This window comes from Apium graveolens, chromosome 8 (assembly GCF_009905375.1).
Source record: "Apium graveolens cultivar Ventura chromosome 8, ASM990537v1, whole genome shotgun sequence".
In the NCBI taxonomy this organism is placed as follows: Eukaryota; Viridiplantae; Streptophyta; class Magnoliopsida; order Apiales; family Apiaceae; genus Apium; species Apium graveolens.
In genome coordinates, this window is record NC_133654.1 from 54536672 (window position 1) to 54561448 (window position 24777).

The 24777-nt window shown below is 36.1% G+C and overlaps 2 protein-coding genes across 2 annotated transcripts; one reads left to right on the plus strand and one right to left on the minus strand.

Moving 5' to 3' along the window:
• Nucleotides 1–1813: 1813 nt before the first annotated feature.
• Nucleotides 1814–3648, minus strand: LOC141679591 (uncharacterized). Its single transcript, XM_074486054.1, has 4 exons — nt 3592–3648; nt 2991–3161; nt 2618–2711; nt 1814–2241 (listed from the first exon to the last, which is right to left on the minus strand). The coding sequence occupies exons 1-4, from the start codon at nt 3646–3648 to the stop codon at nt 1874–1876; spliced, it is 690 nt and encodes a 229-aa protein (XP_074342155.1). The 3' UTR covers nt 1814–1873.
• A 2768-nt stretch (nt 3649–6416) lies between these two features.
• LOC141679593 (uncharacterized) lies at nt 6417–6959 on the plus strand. The gene has a single exon (XM_074486055.1). It carries the CDS (start codon nt 6417–6419, stop codon nt 6957–6959), a length of 543 nt encoding a protein of 180 aa, XP_074342156.1.
• The last annotated feature ends 17818 nt before the right edge of the window (nt 6960–24777 follow it).

Sequence of the window (24777 nt, forward strand, 5' to 3'; positions counted from 1 at the left end):
TTTTTGTTTAACATCAGCAAATTTCTCTAACCGATGTTATTTGACTTAAAATACATTGAGTTTTTTTCCAGAACCGATGTCAAATGACTATTTCACATCGGTTTTTTTAGTTCTTTTTCATTTAATATTATTTTGTATGATGTCTTTTGTACATTTTTTACATCGATTTACATGTACCATTGTGATGTTAATGTTCTGTAAATTGCATGTCATCCTGGTACTATTTATAGCCACAGGGAACCAAAATAATGCGACATCCCAACAAAAAACATCCAAACAGAAAAATAAAGCTACTCATCCATATTACAAATCTAATATCAAAATGTTACTCATATACCATACTATACATACATTTCAAATAAAATACAAGCATTCCCATAACCAACTCATACTATACTAATTTTTAAGTACTAAAAGCAAAAGCAACTTGCTCTGTGCTGCTGCCAGAAACTCACAGCCTCCTTCCTCTTCGACCACCCTTTATGCGAGTGCAGTAGGGATTGGAGTAACATCCTATGAGAAAAGGCAAATAGAAAGTCAATTATCAACTCCTTACATGGCTATAGTCTACTCATTTCCAAGTTCATACGCTAATCAGAAAAAAAGAATTACCAAAAATGTAGCACTATACCCAAAAATCTTATTATAATGCACATTATAATAAGAACACAAGAACTAGCACTTATCTTATTATAATGCACTGAAAATAAATGACCAATTTGTTCAGATTTAGCACATTACCTGGGCACACAGAGCAAATTACATCTGCAAACCGGGATATGGATTTAACTGGTTAGAGCCCATTTAGTGCTGGATCAACCATCTTAGCCAAAACATCAATATCATGGAGCTGGAGTGTCGCCCGCCGAATAAAAGACTGCTCTGACCTTGGCCTTGAGCTACATCAAAATCACAAGTTGCATTACATTCAAGCAACTTAAACACTCGTCAACATTTACAAGAATCTTTAGCATAAACAAGAAACCTGTCAAATGATTTTCGTCCGCTAAGAAGCTCCAACATGGACACTCCAAAACTGTATACATCTTTTTTTATAGTGTATTGGGCAGACATTGCAACCTCAGGTGTACTGTATCCAGAACCTGCATTGTTGTTCTAGCATAGGTATAACAGCAATCCTAGACATGTGCCTAATTACTCAAGAATAGCTCCTGTAGAAGACATGGTTCTTTTCAGGATCTAAATTTTGCAGAACCCATAATTTCCATGTTGTCAGGGACCTTTGAAATGCTTCTGTGATATTCATTGTCATGTTAATACTCTCGTTCTCTTAAAAATAGAATCCCCTGAAAATCCACACAAAAATCAGCAAAGTGCGACAGTCTTCTTCTATTCTATGACACGTTATAGCAGAGAATTATCGTCATCTAAGTTACATTTGATCATATATGATACTAATTTTATGTTTATTTAAATATCATTCATTTAACAGATTGAAGAAAAAAAGAGTTATATCAGATTGTGTTATAACGCATATCATGCAAAAGAGTTATATGCACCAACTCCATCTTTCTAAGCTTTCACTTGATTTACAATTTAGCCACTATGGAATCCCCTACCTAGCCTTAGCTATATTATCAAGCTTTCCATATTCCATCTCCTTAATTTTCATTACGAGGAATAAAGATGGTCAACTAACTACTACAAGACCCGCATATATGATTTTCAAGTGGTAACTCAAATTAAAAGAATAAGAAATGAGGATACTCCAAATCGCATAAGTGAATCATCTTTTCAAAATAAAACTGATAGCAGTTGCACATTGCCGAAAATAAAAAAAACATACGAGGAAGCGAACATAATATTTTGAAAATGACAAAAGCCTTAGTTTATCAAATGACTAACCCAGACTTCATCTACACTCAATGCCTACTTCAGCAGCCCTCTGAGGTTTATTTTTCCGCCTGCTTCCGTTTTGCCTGAACCCAACAGGCTTTACAGAATCATTACCATGGATTTTAATCTCACTGCCACTTTCGTCCTCAACCGTTCCATTATTTCCATTGATCTCTGAAGCTCTTCCCCTTTTTCTACCACTCTCCACACCAGATTCCGTGTTAGTATTCTCAGAGAGAACACCATTCATATTTTCCCCGTCATCAAAATTTTCAGCTTCTTCTTTATTCTTAGTTTCACTCTTGGATATCTTCAGTGGCCTTCCTCTTTTTTTAGCCGACATCTTTTCCTCCTCACCACTACCATGATCTTCATGAGCTGCTACTAGGGGTTATTTCTTCGCTTTCCCTCTGTTTCTGCCCATAGTACAACTGAAAAGAAAAACAACAAAAACACCTAACAAAAGTGATCTGCAACAGGTAATTAACACATAAATCAAGGCCTTAGCTTTAAACTAATCACATCCATACAACAAACAAGAAATGAAGCAAAAACAATACGAAAACAATCCATTCACCCTAAATACAAATTCAATCCTCCTATCAAGCATCCTAGAAAGATAGAATAACGGCTAATCAAAAGTCTCCATTATATAAATAGGAAACATAATCAGATTATGTCAAGCTAACTTAGTGAAAAGGTATATCCTAGAAAGTACTAATTAGGAATACAATTTGCCAACATGAATACTAATACATACAGAGCTCAAAAATCAAATCTTTATTTAACCACACTAATCCAAATACAGTGAAATGGTTAAATAAAACAAGGGTCCCTTTAATCAAATCTAAATACTAAATAAAAAAACAAAGAAAACTAAAATTAAGCATTAGTATCAATCTATCTAAACAATAAAGAATTAAATCCAAACATACTTAAAAGAACACTAGATAAACATAAATTCAAATAACTTATCTAAACAATTTAGATTTTTTAAAAAACAAGAAGAACATAAAACAAAATTTGATTTTTATAATGAATCTGTTGAGAAAGCAGATAAAATAAGATAAAGGGGTAGCATTAAACATAAAAAAGAAGAGATTTAAAACATACCCAAATGAAGCTAATCAAACACTAGTTGAAGGAGCGTAATGGAGTGCTGCACTTGGACCATCAGCTTTCACCACCTCGCCCAACTGTTTAGCTGCAACTGATAGTTTAATGACCACAGATTTCGCTTGCCCGAGAAATTGTTTCACCAAAGGAGGAGCGAGCTTGTCATATCCTTGTGCCGCTTCATCCACCTGCAATCGGCAAATCAACATATACATAAACCATTTAATCCGAAAAGAAAGGCCAAGAGGTTGAAGTTAGAAATATATACATATACATATGTGCTTCATAAATTTGTAATAGGCTCATGGAATAAACAAGGTCGCTAAAATTGTCAAAAAAAAAACAAACAGACATTTAACTATGTGTTCTGACTATTGGACTATAGACATTTCTTCCTTTTGAAACATAATTTAACTAGTTACAAGTCCTGCTATTTCAATAAGAACTCCCAGGGACTGAAATTAAATGTAAAGGCAGTCTCCATAAGTTGCACGAACAATAGATAATAGGTTAATTAATCACAATAGCATAATAAAAAAGAACAGTTTTGAAGTAAGAAACAAATTAAATATAGGATAGAGTTAGTGATCTTATAAGGGTCCCCGTAAATGATAGTACCAATCTCATTACATTCTTTATATTCTCTGTAATAGGTATCAAGACACCAAGATCCATGACCTCTTGGTGTGTTTGGGTCATAACAGTCTCCCCGGGCTATATGAAATGAAAATCTATCTTTCCTCCGCATGCGAAGTCTATGAATCTCTGAAGCTATGCATCTATTGCTGCAGCTGAAGCTACACACCATGTCGGAGGCGGAATCTGTATCGCCAAACAATCTAAATAGTTTAATTTGAATGCGTACTCATATTTTCAGGTGCATTTCAAATAATTCATGTTTTAGTATCAAGTAAAAGGAGCAAAAACTAAAAGGGAAAGATTGTTAACTTACATCACCATCTCTTTTTTTAGTCAATGTAGATTATTCACAAGTAGACCGTGCAAAGAGACCGAGTAAATTTCTATTTAGTCAATATTAAAAGAATGAAATATTAATACTCTAAAAAACCAAAAACTTGAGAAGATTGATAAAAAATCTTGTCTCTAACTCCGTCCCATCGAAACATCAGCTTTAAAAGTTTCCCCAACCTAAAAATATAAACAATTTCTTAGTATAATAAATTACATCTACAATAAACTAAAAAGTAAAGCATCCATCTACAATTAATAAACATAACTAACACAAACTCCTTACCTTTCATCAAAATATCCTCAATCGCTTTCATCAAGGCCCGAATCAGGGTTTATGGATTAAATTTGTGAAACTGTGAGTACTAAATTGTTAGAATACGGTAAATCAGTGTTTAAGATGTGTTGATAGGGAGATGGGAGAGGGAGAGTGAGATGCTGAGAGAGACGAAAGAAAAAAGAGAGAGAAAGATAAAACACAGAGAAAAAGCTCGATTTGGAGCTTAATTAGGTCCCTATATCTGAATAAGGGGGTTTATGGGAGGGAGGGTGAAAAAGGAAAGAAAGAGATGAAAGATGAGGGGGATGAAGTCGAGGCTTGAAAGGAACAGCCATGGTGTTTAAGATGGAGTCGATGTTTGTGAGAGAAAGCTATAATAGTGATTTGAGAAGAGAGAGAGAGTCGGGTGTGAGTAAAGGGGGCAAAGGGGGTGATATTCTAAAAGAAGGGGGAAATGAAAAATGAGTTGAAGGGGAGAAATTTTTAGTTAAGGGGGGAAATTGTATAATGAACTGGGGAAAAAATCATAACTTAAATTTTATTTTTTTAGAATTGGTTATAAACAACGACTTGTAAAAATAACCGATGTCAAAGTTCAAAACGTTTATTTGGTAATTCTAATATTTGAATATAGACAACGGTTACTATACGAAACCGATGTCAAAATTCTTATAAACATAGCTTAATTGCAAACTGATGTTAAAAAACCTTTTAACATCGGGTGCATTACGTGCCGATGTCTAAGTACCGATGTCGTATCCACTATTTTTAGTAGTATAACGATGTGGTATAGGCCATATTTGGAAAAATAAGGCCAATGATTTTATTTGAAATACGGGCTTTTAAAACACTGTTTGAGCTGTACGGATTTTGATAAAAACCTATAATTTATAATAAAACACTCAATAAATACCCGAAACACATTCCGATCAAAACATACAACACGTTACACATAAAAGTTAGGGTTTTACAACTCAACACGCTTAATCACATAATAATACACATAAATTATCTTTATTAAGATATAATACAAGCGTTATTTCTTGATCGTTACAGACCCTGTTGAGGACGTTATCCCATTTGAGCGCGACCCTACTCCCGAGCCGGAAGACCCACCTATTGATGACTCAGAGGATGACCCTACCGAGGATCCCCAGAGGATGAGACAGACTTTTCTACCCATATAGAAGACGATGTTGAGGAGCCCCAGGATGATGGTGTAGACTGGAAAGACATAGAGATGTACCATTTCCCTATTGTTCGCCCTCCTACCCCTCATCCAAGGATACTGAAACCCTTACCCTCCGCTAATGAATATGGGGATGATGAGATGGAGGCACGAACTTACGAAATCCATGACATATCCTCCAGTAACTCGAACTCCCACTGGCACCCCCGGTGACCATATAGGCAGTTCATGATTGGATTGTGGCTCAGCTGAATGTTAAGATCACTGTGGTATTTGCCCGCATTGTTAGGTTATGTTAGGCATTACTCGCTGAGAGAGCTACTAGACATGGATTCCCCGAGGACTTTAGGACTGCTTCCCTGACCCTAGCTCACCAAGAGATCGATGAGATTGAGATCCACACTCGGGTGCAGATGAGGACTACTACATTAGGCGGATACATTCCAGTAGTCGATATTGAGTTGATGCTGGTTGGAGCGATGGGGAGGGTCAGAGATCTCACCCGCCGTGACATAGATTGAGGAGAGCAATAGCTGTATATGGACCTTCTGAAGGTTGGGTGAGTTGTCACCAATGTTTTTAGGATAGCTGGTAATAGATAGCATTCCTAGCCCTCCAGGGTGCCCGATTTATGTATCTGATGTTCATTATTCAGGAATTATGTATCTGGTAATTTGTATTCAGGACATATGTATTTCACCCCAAGACATAGTCTGGGAGACCTTGTTATATGTTATCTAGAAATTATTAAAAAATTGTTTTACTTTATTATTGCACCCTCGAAGAAAGCATGCCAAATATTTAAATGTATGCGTACTTACCAATGAATTAATCAAAGTATATATATGCGTAACTGTATTAACACCACTTTCATTATCAGAACGATGCCACCCCGTAGGAGAGGAACTAGGGCTCAGTCCGCATAATCTGTTAATCAGAGGCAGGACGAACCTTCCCATATTGTAAATGAGGAAAATGAAGAAGACTTAGGTCTCAATAAATTCGATGAAGAAAAATATATGTAAAAAGAGGCTGAGGATACCCACCAAGGGGAACACCATAAATGAATTTATGGATCTCTTAAGGGCAAATATGAACCAACAAACCCTTCCACCATTACCACATGCTGCTTCGCAAACTACTGCTACCGCCTTCAGAGCATTTAAGTCCCTCAAACCCCCAGAGTTTCTAGAATCTGCCGACCTCGTTCAGGCACATGCTTGGCTTAAGGAGATAGAGAAGTCTTTCGAGATACTAGGTGTCGAAGAGCGACACAAGACCATCTTCACCTCCTACATGCTGAAGGGAGAAGCTAACTATTGGTGGGAGTCTAAGCGTAACCTCAAGACTGATGCTGTGATCCCATTAGTCAGATTCACACGATTGTTTCTAGAAAAGTACTTCCCTAAGTTTATGGAAACTCAGATGGAGATAAAATTCCTAGAGTTGAAACAGGATAAAATGACAACGGCGGAGTACGTGGCCAAGTTTACTGAGTTATCATGGTTTGTACCTGAATTCATGAATATGGAAGCGAAAAAAGCGTGAAGCTTTCAACTTGGTCTGAAAAATGGATTCAGAAATGAGTAGCGATGTTAGAACTGATAGATTATGCCACCCTAGTGTAGAAGGCCTCGATTATTGAAGCAGGCAGTGATCAGATTTTAAAAGAGAAGGAAAGTAGGAAAAGAAAGATAGATAGTCAAGGAGGAGGAGGAACCGGGAATAAGAGCCTTTCGAGCAGGTTTGTCAGGGGAGTTGTGTCCCAACCTGTGAGAGGCCCCGGGTTTAGGAAGGCCTCGAGTGAGAGCGTCGGCCAGGGCGGCCGATAATCTAGAGCGACGTTTCATAGTCAACCTCGCGCCCCTATACCAGATTGCGGAATATGCGGGAAGAGAGACCTCAGAGTGTGTGTCCAGGCAAGAGTCCCTCTAAAGTGTTTGAAATACAACCAACCAGGACACCTTGCCCCAAGTTTCCTACAACCAGGAATGACATGTTTCCATTACGAAAAGATAGGGAATGAAAGGAAGGATTGCCTCACAACAAGGCCTCCGGCCTCAGGGATGAGAAGAGCTGCTTCCAAACAGCCTCCAACTGCTAGGACTTTTAACATACCCATTTAGGACACTGTCTCGAACACAGATGTGATAGCAGGTACCCTTCTGTTAAATTCAAAATGTGCAAATGTCTTGTTTGATTCTAGAGCGACCAAGTCATTTATATCTTGAAATTTTGCTAAGAAGATAAATCTTAATGTTATACCTTTACGTGAAGTATTATAAGTAGAAATAGTGAACCAGGAGATCATTCATGTTAATCAAGTACATCCCAGATGCGAGTTAAAAGTAGAAGGGAAAGTCTTTGAGGTTGAATTAATCCCATTTATGTTAGAAGAATTCAATATGATCCTAGGAATGGATTGGTTATCCAGTAATGGAACGTAGATAGACTGTGAGAAAAAGAAAATAAAAATAAGAGTGCAAGATAGAAAATAGATAGTGTTTAAAGGGCAACGGCAGACCCAAAAATTTCTAACCATGGTCCAGACCAAGAGGTTGTTAAAAAAATATAGTGAGGCCTATTTGGCCTATGTGATGGACACCGGGAAGGAATTCCCTGACATACATAACATACCCATAGTGAATGAATTCGAGGATATTTTTCCGAAGGACTTACCAGGGTTACCATCCGACAGAGAGATAGAATTTGCTATAGAATTTTCTATAGAATTAGCACCAGGAACGACACCAGTATCTAAGGCCCCATATAGGATGACCCCAGTCAAGATGAAGGAACTAGCTTCTCAACTACAAGAATTACTAGACAAGGGGATGATAAGACCAAGTGTATCACCATAGGGAGCACCAGTGCTGTTTGTAAAGAAGAAGGATGGTAGCATGAGGCCATGGATAGACTATCGAGAGTTGAACAAACTAAACATCAAGAATAGGTACCCTCTCCATAGGATTGACAACCTATTCGATTCGACCAACTTAAAGGTACAGTGCACTTGTCCAAGATAAACTTGAGGATATGATAACACCAGTTAAAAATCAAGATCGAAGATATACAAAAGACTGCCTTTCGTACTAGGTATGGACACTGTGAGTTCTAAGTCATGTCATTCGGGTTAACCAATGCACCCACAACCTTTATGGATTTGATGAACAGAGTTTTCAAAAAGTCCCTAAATATATATGTCATAGTCTTCATAGATAATATTCTAATCTACACAAAGACAGGGAAAGAACACGCGGAATATTTGAGGATAGCCGTGGAGATCTTGAAGAATGAGAGGTCGTATGCCAAGTTCTCAAAGTGTGAGTTCTGGTAAAAGATATTCAGTTCTTAGGATATGTGGTAAGTAGCGAAGGAGTTCTATCCAACCACGCCACAATAGAGGCGGTATCCAATAGGGAAAGACCGACTACCCCAACCGAGGTTTGGAGTTTTGTGGACTTAGCTGGATATTACCGAAGATTTGTGCAAGACTTTGCCAAGATAGCTGGCCCACTGATAAGGCTTACCCGTAAGAAAGAGAAGTTTGTATGGACGGAGAAATATGAGGCAAGTTTTGAAGAGTTGAAAAAGAGACTAGTGTCAGCACCAGTAGTCGCTCTTCCCGATGGAAAGGGAAAGTTTGTGATATACAGCGATGGGTCGCACAAAGGGTTATGACATGGAAAAGGGATTGCATATGTCTCTTGGAAGTTGAAGGAAAACAAGATAAGGTACACTACCCATGACCTAGAACTAGCAGCCATAGTGTTTGCCCTGAATATCTTGAGGCATTAAGAGCCTCAATATATTTTCACCCAAAAGGAGTTGAACATGAGATAGAGGAGACGACTAGAGCTGATTAAGGACTATAATTATGAAATCATGTACCACCCGGGTAAAGCCAATGTGATGGTTGACGCCCTCAGTAGGAAGGAGAGACTTAAAATTTTAATGATATCTAAGGAGTTGGTTAAGGAATTTGAAAAGATGAAGATCGAAGTGAGGATAACCCGTAAGGGATCTGAAGGACTATTAGAAATCAGGTTATTCCCGGAACTAGCCGAGAAAATACGAGTGTGTCAGGAGAAAAAAATGAGTGAAGAAAGATAGGCACTGACCGCTGAAGAGGTCAGATGTGAGAGGAATCATGAGGTATGCATCACGAATTTGGACTTCGAATATGCAAGAACTGAAAGATGAGCTGTTGCACGAAGAACACATCTCCAGGTATTCCATCCACCCAGGAAGTATGAAAATGTACCGCGATCTAAAGGAATATTATTTATGGCCTAACATAAAGAGAGATTTAGCAGAGTGGGTCAGTAAGTGCTTGACTTGTCAGAGGGTAAAGGCTGAACAACAGCGACCGAGTGGATTATTACGGCCCCTGGAAATTCCGGAATGGAAGTGGGAGCATATAGCCATGGATTTTGTGATAGGCCTTCCAAGGACTAAAACCAATCACGATGCCATATGGGTTATCATATATAGGTTGACCAAGTCCGCGCACTTCCGACCAATTAATGAAAGGTACACCGTAGACAAGTTAGTGGAAATTTACATGAGAGAGATCCTAGTGAGGCGCTACCAAGGACTAAAATAAATCACGAGGTCATATGGGTCATCATAGATAGATTGACCAAGTTCACGCACTTCCTTCCAATTAACGAAAGGTACACCGTAGAAAATGGATATTTACCTGATAGAGATCATAGTAAGGCACGGGGTTCCCGTTGCTATAGTGTCAGATAGGGATCCAAGGTTTAACTCCCAATTTTGGAGGAGCTTTCAGGAATGCGTAGGCACCAGACTGAACATGAGTACAACTTACCACCCCAAAATAGATGGGCAAAGTGAAAGGACCATTCAGACCATAGAGGATATGGTAGGGGTCTGGGCCGTTGACTTTAAGGGAAGTTGGAATGATCACTTACCCCTGATCGAGTTTGCCTACAATAATAGCTATCACACTAGCTTAAAAATTCCATCGTAAGAAGCTCTTTACAGAAGAAAATGTTGCTCTTCCTTATGTTGGGATAAAGTTGGAGAACATAATATTCTATGGCACGAATTGGTCCAGCAGACACGAGAGATGGTGGGACTCATCAGGAAGAAGCTGGTAGCGGCTCAAGACAGACAGAAGAAGTACGCCGACCAGACCGGGAAAGATAGAGAGTATGAAGTAGGAGTTTCAATATGCTTGAAGTTATCCACGTGGAAAGGAGAGATGAGGGTCGGAAAGAAAGGGAAACTAAGTCCAAGATTCATTGGACCCTTTGAAATCCTGAGAAGGATAGGACCTTTAGCTTATGAGCTCGCCTTACCTCCTAACTTGAAATAAGTGCACAATGTATTCCATATGTCAATGCTAAGGAAATACCATGCTGATGAGAGACACGTGATAGAATATGAACATGTAGACTTTCAACCGGACCTGACCTATATTGAGCAACTGGTGAGAGTGATGGACCAGACGGAACAAGTGCTGAGGAACAAGACTGTCAAGTTGGTCAGAATCTTGTGGAGAAACCAGAATATCAAAGAATCAAATTGGGAACTAGAGGATACGATGAAAGAAAAATATCGCCATCTATTTTCTGTTTGATTCTGGAATAGAATCCTTTTAAGAGGGGAAGACTGAAATAACCCGAATTTCTGGGACTTTGTAAAACATTCGATGAATAGTAACCCCGACGATAGAGGAAAACATTTTATCCCACACTATGTTATACATGGAAAATTTAGTTTTCGAGTCGGTATTATGATTATACATACCAAATAAGTGTATGTAAAAGTCATTAGTTTCCAAAGAAAACCAACTTCGTAAAATGACATTATCTTACGAACTATCAAGGAATACGACAAACCATGTTACCCTCAAGAATATAGAGTTCAACAAATTAAAACCGAAGTACAAGATTAAAAATCATAAAGGACTTATAAGAAAATGATTTACCCAGCGAATCGCTTACGAGGATTTATCATAATAACGAATAAGCGACCAAACAAATACATAAGCGAATAAATAAATGTATCAAGCCCAAGAAACTTCCCATGCAAGAAATTCAAACTAATTAGTATGAAATGAAACCAAGGATTGGTAATCAAATAGTAACCATCTAAGAAGTATAATAACCTAGTTGTAATGAATAGTAAGAAGCATGTAGTAGTACTAGTACTTGGCAAGGTTTTTAGCCTTTGACAAAGGCCATGCTACTTGATTTGATTCAAATATATGTATATCTAGTGATATACACCAAATCAACCAACACTTATCCAAGAATCAAACAAGAAACACAAAAATTTTCTCCCCCTCTCCCCCTTCAAGCTTCATTCATCTTTTTAAGAAAAAAGGAAACCCAAATTCAAATCTCAACTTATAGCCATGGATAAATGCTACAAATAATTTCCAACCCTCCTCATCATCAAACTAAGGTAAGATAAATCTTTCAAAGCATTTCTTTGAGGTTTTGATGGTCAAATAAAATGGTGAAAGTGATGATGAATAGTGTCAAATAGTGACTTTTGTTGATTTTTTAAATTTCTTGGAAAGATCTAGGTTTCTTAAGCACACCAAGGACTCACCAAGCATCATCCATCAAGAATAGAACCTCCCAAGCTATCGAGAAAGATATAAACCTTCATCCAAATGTTTTTTAAGTTTTAAGTTACAAAAAAAGTAAGGATCTTGGATGTAAACCTAGTTTTGATTATTGTTTTGTGATTTCTTGAATATTAGTTTGTTAGATTCTAATGTTAATGATTTCAACCTCAAGAACTTTATGTTCTTGAGATGATTAAGTAGTTGAAGGTTGGAATTATAATTTTTGGTTGGTAATTAGTAGTTTAGAGTAAAAATGAAACACGGATCGTAAACGTAACGACGATAAAATGATCGAATAATGACATTAAGTTTCTGTAGAAAAAAAAAGATAAATTAAGACTTTATAATGATAAAGCTTGATGTAAGGATCATTTATGCGCTTGAATCGCATAATTTCAATTTACGGTTCAAAACTTAGGTCCGTATTAGTGAAAACGATTTATACGACAAAAATTGCTACAAATTATTCAAAACTCATGAAACCTTTGTAGAGAGTAGAAAATTGATATACTAACTTCCATAAAAATTTAAAGTGAAATTATGGATTTTTCAATTTTATAAAAATGCCGGAGCCTAGATCGCGCGTGTAGAAATCTTTAAGAATCGCGAGACGAGCCGAGTGGTAAAAAGAAAACGAGAATAATGGACATAAAGGATCATGAAAAGAATACGAAGTTAATGAATACTCATACATTATTAAAATGATGAGAGTAAAGCGAGTCGTGTAACTAATTATAAGCATTGCATATTTACCAAGTAATGATAAATACGATTAGAAGCTAACATATCGATAATGTTCTTAATTATAGATTACCGGACTAACTCGAGAGCGCCCTCCACCTCAAAATACCCAGACAAGTTTATGAACCCTACACCATATACTATTGCGTTGTGAAGATTGTTTTACTGTTTCATAGAAATGCCATATTTTCCATGATAGTAAAATACAATCGATATTGATTGAGATTATGATGCATATATCGTAAAATATATTAACGCTACTAAATAAGCGTGATGTATTAGTTATAAGACCGAGAATCGGTCAACTTTTATAAAATACAAACCCGAGAAATATTCTAGAGATATTTTGGATGATTAAAAGTCCGTTATTATAATATTCAAGGGGGCTCGATGTCCTCTTGCGAAGTATTAGTTACCTGGAATTTATTTTTAAACGATTTCCAAATATCGTATTCCCTCAACTATATTTAATTACTCAAAAAAAGAATATTATTACAGATATTCATTTAAGAAGGGAGAAGTATTCTCCAACGGTTATTTTATTTTAAAACTAATTATTTTATATTTATTAAAGATTAATTTAATCACTTAAACATGAAGTAGTTGCAGAATATTAATTTAAATAATCTTTTAAAAATAGAATTATTCAAGATTTAATTATTTAATAATTATTATTTAATTAATAAATATTTACTAAATGATTTAATATGATTTAAAAACCATAAAACCTATTTTAAATATTTTTTGAGTTCCAGAAAATCATTCTAATACTTTCGGATCATCGAATTTTTTTATTTTGGCATATTTTTAATATTTTGACTATAGTGTCAAAAACAACTCCCCCTTAAATACTTATATGTTTACAATGATGAACTCATATTATCTTAGTACTTTCTCTGAAAATTCTCGGAAGTACACACACACACACACATATATATATGTATGTACATATATATATATATATGTACATATGAGATGATCGGTGCCTATCAACAAGCGTAACACTTAGGGAACTTTGATGCAGTTCGAGTTCTTGGGATACGATAGGATTCTTCAAAGGAAAAGTAGGGGTAAACTCTAGTACTTTTTGTAGTGGAGCAACTACTGGTGTGCCACATGTAAACATGTGAATTATGTGGAAATCCTGGATGTATGGGCCACACATAATATGCCCGAATGCGTCAAGGTTGAAAACTAGATGTATGAGAGTCGTCCTTCTACATGTAGAGAATAATAAATATTTAATGTTATACAACCGATCATCATATATCGGGGGCTCCATTGAATGTCCTATTCTTCCAATTGGAATTGAGATGCAATACCGTAACACAAGCATAGGTGTTGGGTTTACCATTAAGGTATTTATAGACTAATAAGTCAATCAAAAATTGTTTTAAAAATAGGTGGGTATCACCAAGAAAAAAATCGCTTTAACGAAATATATATCCATAAACAGATTCAGATATAAATTCTTGTATAGTCTTTTCATACTGTAAATTAATATGTTGGGCATTATAGGTTACACTTGCTTTCTTACAATGACACAACACAACAGTGAACCAAGATGCCGGTCAGAATGCTCACAGCTCAGATGTGAGTAGGAAATGGCCAGCTTTTTCGTAGTTTATTTGGTGCAGTGCCACAAGTAGACCGTATGAGTTAGATTATTTTTTAGTTATTTTTAGTCGGGCTTATATATAAGTATGACTTATGTAAGGTAGTAATGAAGAAACATATATTTGGACACCGGTCTAATCTTAAGTAAAACTTACACCCGTGGTAAGACATAATTACTTTTGGTCTGTAATAACTATCATCTTGCGGATTTAATAACTCTAGTAATGTTTTGTTCATTTCCAAGACCATAACCTGTAAGTGTGTATGTGTGCATTGATAAGTGTGGGGTTGTAGATGCATGAGTATTTATAATTTTATGCAAATATAAATGTTTAAACATAATTCAAGATGGCGTGGCCTCCTAAATCCCCGACCCCGGATTTGGGGACGTCACACCCACCCCTCTACAAATTAACCTAAGTTGATTGTTAGTGAATAACAACGCATTCCATTATGGTAAATTGGAAGAAGAAGTCAATATACAACATCCTTCTGGCTTGAGGATCCAGAATTTCTAGATTTTATTTACACACTTCTAAAGGCTTTTTATGGTTTGAAGCAAGCTCCAAGAGCATGGTACGATACTTTGTCAGAATTTTTGATCAAGAATGGTTTCGCTATAGGAAAAATGGATAAAACTCTCTTCTTCAAGCAATATGGTAATGATATTATCCTAGTTCAAATTTATGTGGATGGTATCATTTTTGGTTATACTATTGAGAAGTTATGTTAAAATTCTCAAAATTCAAAGTGAATATGAGATGGGCATGATGGGGGGATAAAGTTACTTCCTTGGCGTACAAGTTAGTCAAAGAAGTGATGGAATTTTTGATCAGTCAAACTAAGTATGTTAAAGATCTTCTGAAGAAGTTTGGAATTATGGATTGCTCACTTGCATCAACTCCTATGTCTACAGCTACCAAATTCGATGAAGATAAGAAAGGGAAAAGTGTTGACATTTCAAGTTATAGGGGAATGATCGGATCTCTAATTTATTTGACTGCAATTAGACCAGACATCATGTTTTCTACATGTCTGTGTGTAAGATTTTAAGCTAATTCTAGAGAATTACACTTAATGGATGTCAAAAGGATTTTCAGATAGGGAAAAATCTCAAATTGGTCACTGAAGTGAAGCTGTATTATTAAAATTTGATTTAACTTAACGGGGTCTCAAGCGTACCACTCTAGTAACTGATAATGACATGTCCATTAGTTTGACCGGTTGACCAGACGGAAAGGTGACGTGGCCAACATTTCTTGGACAGAGTGGCTCGGTGGTGTTATGTGGATTGTGAGTCAAACCTGACAATTATAAATAAAACAAAAGAAAAATGAAATAAAAAAATCATAAATAAAACCCATTAAATAGACCCGATACATTCCAAATTAGGTATTAATTTGTCTTATCGGGGTGTGAGAGAAACCCTAAATATCAAATCCAGTGCGGAAACTTGTCCGGAGTTGGTTCAAATCATCTAAAACGAAAGAGGTATGTTCAATTGAATCTTAACAACACTTAAGTATGCATATTGAACTTTGATTGTTGTGTTTTCTGGGTATGTATGTATAGTATCATTTTGATATTTGATTTATTATGTTCGTATATGTAAGTTATGTTATTGTATTTAATCTAATTATGTATGTTGTAAGTTATGTGTTGTATCATTTTGATTAATCCGAAATTATGTGTTTCGTGCTTAGTTGTTGTATTTATTTGCAAGTTACAGTTCAATGTTGAAGGTTTCTTTATACATACACCACCATGGTGATTTTACGCATATTCCTGATGTCAAGTATGTGGGTGGTGAATTTGATGTTCTAGAGGATTTTGACACTGATTTGCTGTCTTTTAGACATTTGGATGAGTTTGCGGGTAAATTTAGGTATCACTCTAGTGAGTTAGTGTAGTTCAAAATAGATAGAAAAACATGGGAAAATGGTACAAGATTGTTATTTAATGATAATTCAGTGAGAGAGATCATTTAGTGGATCATTATGAGCTATATGAGGTGATCTATGGCAATGATAATGGGGGATGAGAGAAACAGTATAGTGATGACAATGATCCATCTGATCCTGAATATGATGTAAAAATAAAGAGGTCTATGTTAGGCCTCAATGATACTATAGAAGGGGGTTGAATATAGTATTTACAATCAATTCGATTATAAACAAAAGCATGTAATAGAAAACAAGTTTATTCAATATATCAAACTCTGTTACAGTAGGTTTAATCTACTCTCTCAGTGATGTATGATATCACCAAGAGCTGTTAGGGTTACAATGAATAATATTCTCGAGAATGATAACACTTATAGTGTAAACCCTAAGCTATGTTTATATAGTACACAGTTACAAGATATCTTCTAATTGATATGAAATATATCTCTTCCTAAAATATATCAATCATATATTATCTTCTCTGGTCCTTTAGCTGTCCAACTCTCCATGTATATCTTTATTTATTTAATCCAGATCCTCTCCTGTAAATCATCCGCTTTTCATCCCTGAAGTGTATCCGCACTTAAGTTTTGATATAAGTTCTGACGCCTTAAGTTCTGATAACTTCCTGTCTTCAGTAAGTTCTGATTTCCAGTTAAGTTCTGATATTCTGATAATAAGTTCTGAAACTAAACAAATCAGATTAGATATGACATCACAAATATATCTAACAATCTTCCCCAACTTGTAAATTATGAAAAATATACAAGTTAATAGATTTGATGATGTCAAAAACATTTAAGTACAAATGCAATGCGATATTATTTAAAACAGCTAAATACAACTTACAGTACATGTAGCTTTATCAATATCACTGGATCAATCTGAATCCAAAGTGATTTCTTGTAAAGTCTGTTACCAGCTTGTCCTCAGCATTTCTCAGAACTTCAACTAATCGTGCTTTGACTTGCATCAGTTCTTCATCTTCATTATCACCAATCTGATAAATGGCTGCTCTGAGTGCAGGAATTGATGTTCTTTCAAGTCCATCTCCAAGTCTGATAACTCTAGGATATGAAGAGTCTTTATTGTAGCATAAACATCTTCCTTTTAGAATTACTCCTACCTTAGCAGAATTCTTTCTCATAGGAATTTCTCGTCCATCATCCTCAGTGATTTTTGGAATGTATTCAGAGGCTTTTGACCCAGAAATTCTGAGAAGATCTCTTATAGCCTTCAAAATGTAATTGGACCACCTTCTTGTAACACCAAATTTTACTTCCAGAAGGTAGTGAATATGTTGAAGCTCTTTGACAGACTTCTTTAGCACATCAGAATCTGCTAATTTGTAAGTTCTGCCATCATTGAGAAACAGGATCAATTTTTCTTTAACTTCTGATTCATCATGAGTATCCATGACAATTTGAGCAGACAACACTTTGTCAAGGTGCTTTTGTTTGATTTCTTCATATGGTTTGTCTGTCAAAATGAAAGGATCACTGAGAGTAACTTCTACTCCTATTTGTATCTTTTCTTTGTCAGAACCTAATCCAGACTTGTCTCTAGCTTGCCTGGCTTTTAACCCAAATGTTGTAAATTGATTCAAGATTAGATTGGTCTTAGGTTCCACTGGAGTAGCTTTGTTCTATAACAGCTTCTTCTTATCAGCAATTGTCATCTTGCCCAAATCAACTTGAGCTCTGTCAGAGGTTGATGTCTTGATGACTTGTTCAGGATTTGCAGATTCTTCTGTAGCTTGCTGTTCTGAAATTTTCTCAGGATTTGTCAAGTTCTGAACTTCTTCACCCTGAACAACTTGAGCTATTTCAGAGGTTGTCTTAGATTTTTCTGTCATATTTCTTCTTTTCAGAGTTTCAACAGTTTCATCTTCTGTAGCAGCAGCATCAAAGACTTGAACCATCTTGCACACATGATTCATCAGAATTTGAGGAATTCTTATCTTCTGTTTCTTGACTATCTCCCCAACTTTTCCTTTTCCCTTGTCTTTGGGATCAATAGTAGTTTGAGATCTAGTACTTGATCTAGGAATCTCTGTGGCAGACCTTTCTTTTATCACAATCCCCTTTTATTTTGGCCTTGGTGGCTTTTTAGCATCAGAAGCTTTTTACTTTGGTTTGCTCTTTTCAGCAGCAAATTTATCTTCTTCTTCTCTTAATTCCTCTAAATCCACTCCTGGATTATCCTTAAGGAATAGTCTCTTGGCCAGTTCTTCATCAATAGTTTAAATTTTGGGATCCTCATAATTTGTGATCAACAAAGGAACATCCTGATTTGTAGGCTTCTTTCCTTCATTATTCCTCCTTTGAGTAGAACCAAAAAATCTCTGATGAGAACCTGTCTGTTGAGAAGGAATCCTGCTCAATTGTTCTCCTTGACTGTGACCTCTTCTCTTATCATAGTTTCCTTGGTCATCACCATGATCATCCTTTTTCTTCAGTGTCTTGATTGGTGAGCATTTGGACTTAACTACCTTCTCCCCCTTTTTGGCATCATCTATCAGGAGTAGAGAAAGAAGGAGTTCCACTGAAGATTGGATTTCATTGAGCTGTGTTTGTTGAGAGGCTTGATTCTGCAATACCTCATCCAGTTGGGCCTGCTGCTGGGATTGAACAAGCTCAATAGCCTCTACTTTTTCATGAATAGGTCTGATAAACCTGTTCTTGTCTAGTTTGAGTATCAGGTCTAGCTTATCAGCTGCTTCCTGAAGTTTATCAACCTTTTCATGAGTCTTGAAGTGTAGACCTTGAAGATTTTTAGTACTGAGAGCAGTGACTTTAAGTTGTGTTTTGAAGTCAGAATTTATCAGCAACTCATCAGCTTTTGAAACATGTTCAGACAGAACAGTTGAGCTAGGAATGAAGTCAGGTTCATTCCACTTCTTTGTACATTCAACTCCTCTAAAGGTTTCCTCCCATGGAACAAGAGCATCTTTTTCAAAAAATTTAAGCAGTGCCTCCTTGCCAAGAATTGGAGCATTAACTGGAGCACTTGCTGGAGCACTGTCTCCAGAATTTGTTAAAATCTCATCATCTTCTGATAACACCAAAGTGTGTGTAACTGAAGGAGATTCTGGAGCTTCTGTTTCCAAATTCTGATCTTCAGGTTCTAAATCCAGAATTGGTGTAGTAGGAATTTCAGCATTTAATATTGACTCCTTTGCTGGTGGTGCTTCCAGATACAAAACAATTGGAATATTCAACCTGTGAATATCAATTTCAGGACTTAACCTTGAATCTCCAACTGAGGTAGGTTCTTTGAATGGAGAGATAGGAGGTGTGATCACAGTGTCTTAAACAGTGTCTTCAGGTTGAGGTAGAGCTGTCAAAGCTTCAATGACTGTAAGTTCTGATGAGATCAGAGATTCCTGACCCCCTTCCTCAGCATCTTCAGTATCCTCAAATTGAATTTGTGCAATATGCACACCAGCTCTAGTCTTCCTTGATCTTCTAGATGGTGGAGTGATATGATCTGTATCAGAATTTGAAGATCTTTTCCTTTTCAAAATCCCAGAACCCTCAGCTTCATTCTCCTTCTGAAGAGTTGACTCTTCAGCTTCTAATGTCACAGGTTCTGATGCAGGAACCTGGACTTGTTCTTCTTCATCATATTTATCTCTCAGAATCATCCTTCTTCTTCTCCTTGGTGGAGATTTAGGCACAGAGGTAGTTCTTTTGGTTTTGGGCCTTAAGGATGTGTCAGATTTTACAACTAGCACCTTTTGAGAAGTACCAGAGGTTGGTTTGGTTTTGGATTTGAGAGGTGAGGTTCTGATAGTAGGTGCTGATGGTTGTGGTTGAGCGGATTGTACTGATTGATAGTAGGTTCTGATAGTAGGCTGTTGTTCAGTATTGGAAGGCTGGGTTGGTGGAGGTTGAGAAGTAGTAGGCTGTGTAGGTGCAACATCAGGATATATGGTTGTGTATGTGTGAGGATCAGAATTTACTAAGAACTGTTTGACAGATTGGGGAATTTGGAGGGGTCTTAGTATATCCTTTTTATTGTCAGCAGATAATAAGTCTGTGAAAGCCCTTTTGTGAAGTTTAAAGGGTTCAATTAACTCACTAAAGTTTTGAGGTGCATCAGAACAACAAAAACTATATATAAGCTGACAAAATCTAGCAAAATATACTATGTTGCTATCTTCTTTCATCCTATCACCTATAAAACCCAAAATAGCAGTAGCATAATCAAAATGAGTTTGATTAAGAAGTGCATACCCTATTTGCAGACTCATGATTGGAATACATCAAAATTTGAGCATTTGTTGGCAAAGGCTTTGGTAATACAATCGAAAAAGAAGCTCCACTCCCACCTGATGTAGGGCCTCTTCAGTTGTCCCAGCTTGGACAAAGACTTCTCATAGCCAAGATTTGCCATCATGTTTTGAAGAACTTACTCCCTAACTTGTGAATTGTGAGTACAGTTCTCTGGCAGATGCAATGCTTGTCAAATAGTTGACAAGGTAACCAAGTGCTCATCTTCCCCTGTTGTAAAAATTATGCTTGGAGACCCATCTTCACCACCATCATCATAGACTCCAGACCTCCAAAACTCCAGAATTTGCTTGCCTGAGAGAGTTTGTGGTTGGGTCAGAGCATACCCAATTTCACTTCGAGCAAGAAAATCTTGAATGAAGTGAAGTTCTGAAGGAGCCTCATCCTTGTTGAGAATAGCCATATAGTTGTTGGGGACAAACTTGGCTCCATCATAGATAAGATCCTTAGGTGCCATTTCTATGAAAATTAAGTGAAAATTGTGTGTTTGCAAAGTGTTTGATAAAATGCCTGTAAGAAAGTCCGTCAGAAAATAGAGAGAAAAAGAGAGAGAGAGTAAAAGAAATAAGAGATAAAGTAAGAGAGAAGGTAAAAGATTTGTATAATCTTTTACTCTAATATATATACTCTTTCCACTCAGCGGCTCTTTTGGAAGTAAAATCGGCATAGTTACACCTGTCACGCAGTAAATGGTCAAGGCAGTAATTAGTGGGCACGGGAAATGTGCAGTAATTATTGCACACATGCATATGAAAAAATCAACACGCAACCCATTAATCAAATGATTATTACTGTTTTTATCTCACTTAATTATTTTTTGATAAAATGATCGTTACAGTAAAAACTAATAATGAATCAACCAATTAAAATGTGACACGTAAGCATCAGAGTTTGTATCAGAACTTGACTAATATCAGAATTTAACGGTCATTAGAGCATGGCTTCTGTACTAAAAAAGTGAATGACTGTTTCTGTGTTTCTTCACACAAATACTGACTGGTTTCTTCAGAGTTTAATCATCAGAACATAATCAGAACTTGTCCTCAGAAACAACTTAATCACTATAGAAATTTTCATTACTCAAATGATCAGATAAAGATTAAAGTCTGATAAACTTCAGTATCTCTTAGAAATAAGGCATAACTAAGAAAAATGCTTAAAATATGTCTTGAATTGTGAAGTCTACTATAAAATAAAGTTATGGAAGAATCCAGCTCAACTGTTTATGCTTATTTTATGCATCTTTTGAAATTCTTTTGAATATGGCTTCTCAGTGTAAATGAGTTACAACTGTCATCCAAATTTATGCTGTTATCAGAATATTTCTCCAGTAATCAGAGAATGTGAAAAGTCACCAAGAAAAATCAATTTGCTTTTCTAATGCATATAACTTAATACCAGCAATGCACTTGGATCTTCCCTTTCACATATTTACTCTAGATCACAAAGGAGTACCTGATTTCAATTTTTCTTTTCTTTTATTTTCTTCAGATAAGTGAGGCTTATCAAGCATGTAGTTCATCCTTAGGATTTACTTACATCAGAATTTGACAGATAAGAAGCAATAATCTAGTTTGTGACTTAGTAATAAGATACACAAAGTAAATTTGACTAAGATCAAAATCAGAATTTGCTTGTGTTATTGATTTCCACGTAAATAACTAATTCAAGCATGGGATACATAGTTTGTTAAAGACTACTAAGTCAGCATCTAACACAATAATACTCATTGGATTGAATAGTCACAGAACATTCAAAACACTTTCAAAGTTTATAGAATCACATCAGATAATAGGCAGTGTTTAATATGTTACAATTTAAGCACATATTACATTGAGATAATAAAATCTGTGAACACTGATCATAAAGTCTGATGTATGAGGACAAAAACTAAACATATTTTAAGAAAGAACCTGAAACAATTCCAAGTTCATTTACTAGTCTTGTAAAAGTAGCTTCATATATTGTTTTTGTGAAGATATCTGCTAGTTGTTGATCAGTTGGAACAAAATGCAATTCCACTGTACCTTCCATCACATGTTCCCTTATGAAATGGTACCTAATCCTGATGTGCTTTATCATTGAGTGTTGAACTGGATTTCCTGTCATAGCAATAGTACTTTGATTATCACAGTAAATAGGTATTTTAGAAAATTCTAACCCATAGTCCAGTAACTGATTCTTCATCCAAAGAATTTGTGCACAACAGTTCCTGCAACAATATATTCTGCTTCTGCAGTTGATGTGGAAATTGGTTTCTGTTTCTTGCTAAACCAAGAAACTAATCTGCCTCCAAGAAATTGGCAACTTCCATTAGTGCTTTTCCTGTCTATTTTGCATCTTGTAAAATATGCATTTGAGTAACATATTAGCTTAAAATATGATTCCCTAGGATACCACAATCCTAGATCAGCTGTACCCTTGAGGTACTTGAAAATTCTTTTCACAGCTATTAGATGAGGTTCTCTTGGATCAGCCTGAAATCTTGCATAAAGATAGGTAGCATACATGATATCTGGTCTACTTGCAGTTAAATAGAGTAAAGAGCCAATCATACCTATGTAGTTAGTAATATCTACTGATGCTCCAGTATCTTTATCTAACTTGGTGGCAGTGGCCATGAGAGTTGATGCAGTAGAACTGTCTTGCATTCCAAATTTCTTGAGTAAGTTTCTGGTGTACTTGGATTGACAGATAAAAGTACCTTCTTCATTTTGTTTGACTTGAAATCCCAGAAAATAACTCAAATCTCCCATCATACCCTGTTAGATATATTTGTGATGTCATGTCTAATTTGATTTATTTAGTTTTAGAACATAATATCAGGACTTATCAGGACTTACTAGAAATCAGGATTTACTGAAGACAGGAAGATATCGGAACTTAAGATATCGGAACTTGTGATATCAGAACTTAAGGAAGGATATGCTTCAGAAGTAAAGTGCGGCTGATTTCTACGAGAGGATTGGGACTAAAACAAAGGATGATATGCTTTAGGAGTTGGACGACTAGAAGACTTGTAGAAGATAATATCTGATTGATATATTTTAGGAATAGATATATTTCATATCAATTAGAAGATATCTTGTAACTGTGTACTATATAAACACAGCTTAGGGTTTACACTATAAATGTTATCATTCACGAGAATATTATTCATTGTAACCCTAGCAGCTCTTAGTGATATTGTTCATCACTGAGAGAGTAGTTTAACCTACTGTAACAGAGTTTATTACGATTGAATAAACAATTACTTTGTGTTCTAAATCGATTTGATTGTATAAACACTATATTCAACTTCCTTCTCTAGTGTTGTGTGACCTAACAAGTGGTATCTGAGCCTCTCTGTTGATATACTAACAGTGAGATCCAGTTTACAATCATGTCTGATGAAACACAAACTCCACCTAAGCCCACCAAAACTCAAGATACTCAAAACAATCAAACCCACAGTCGATATGAGAGTATTAGGGTTCCCATACTGAGAGCATCTGAGTATCCTATATGGAAGGTAAAGATGGCCATGTTTCTGGAAGCCACAGATCTAGAATACCTTGATAGAATTAATCATGGACCATATAAGCCTACCAAGCTTTCTGTTGCAGTTGCTGATCAACCAGTAAAGACCATACTAAAGAAGAAAGGTGATTACACACCTGAAGACATCTCATCTATTGCCAAGGATGCAAGGGTAAGGCATTTACTTCATATTGCAATTGACAATGTCATGTCAAACAGGGTAATTGGATGCAAGACTGCAAAGGAAATATGGGATGCTTTGGAGACAAGATGGCAGGGAACTGAAGCCATCAAAAAGAACAGGAAGACAATACTCACACAGGAGTATAAGCACTTTGACTCAAAATCTGATGAGTCACTAACTGATTTATATGATAGATTTGCCAAACTCTTGATTGATCTATCACTGGTGGACAAATAATATGATCTTAAAGATTCAAATTTAAAATTCCTTTTAGCTCTTCCTGAAAATTGGGATTTAAATCTACTACCATAAGAGACAACTATGACCTTGATGAAACTACCCTGGATGAAATTTATGGTATGCTCAAGACTCATGAACTTGAGATTGATCAAAGGAGCAAAAGGAATGGAAGAAAGTCGAAGACAATTGCACTTAAAGCTGAGGAGGAATCTCCTAAAGT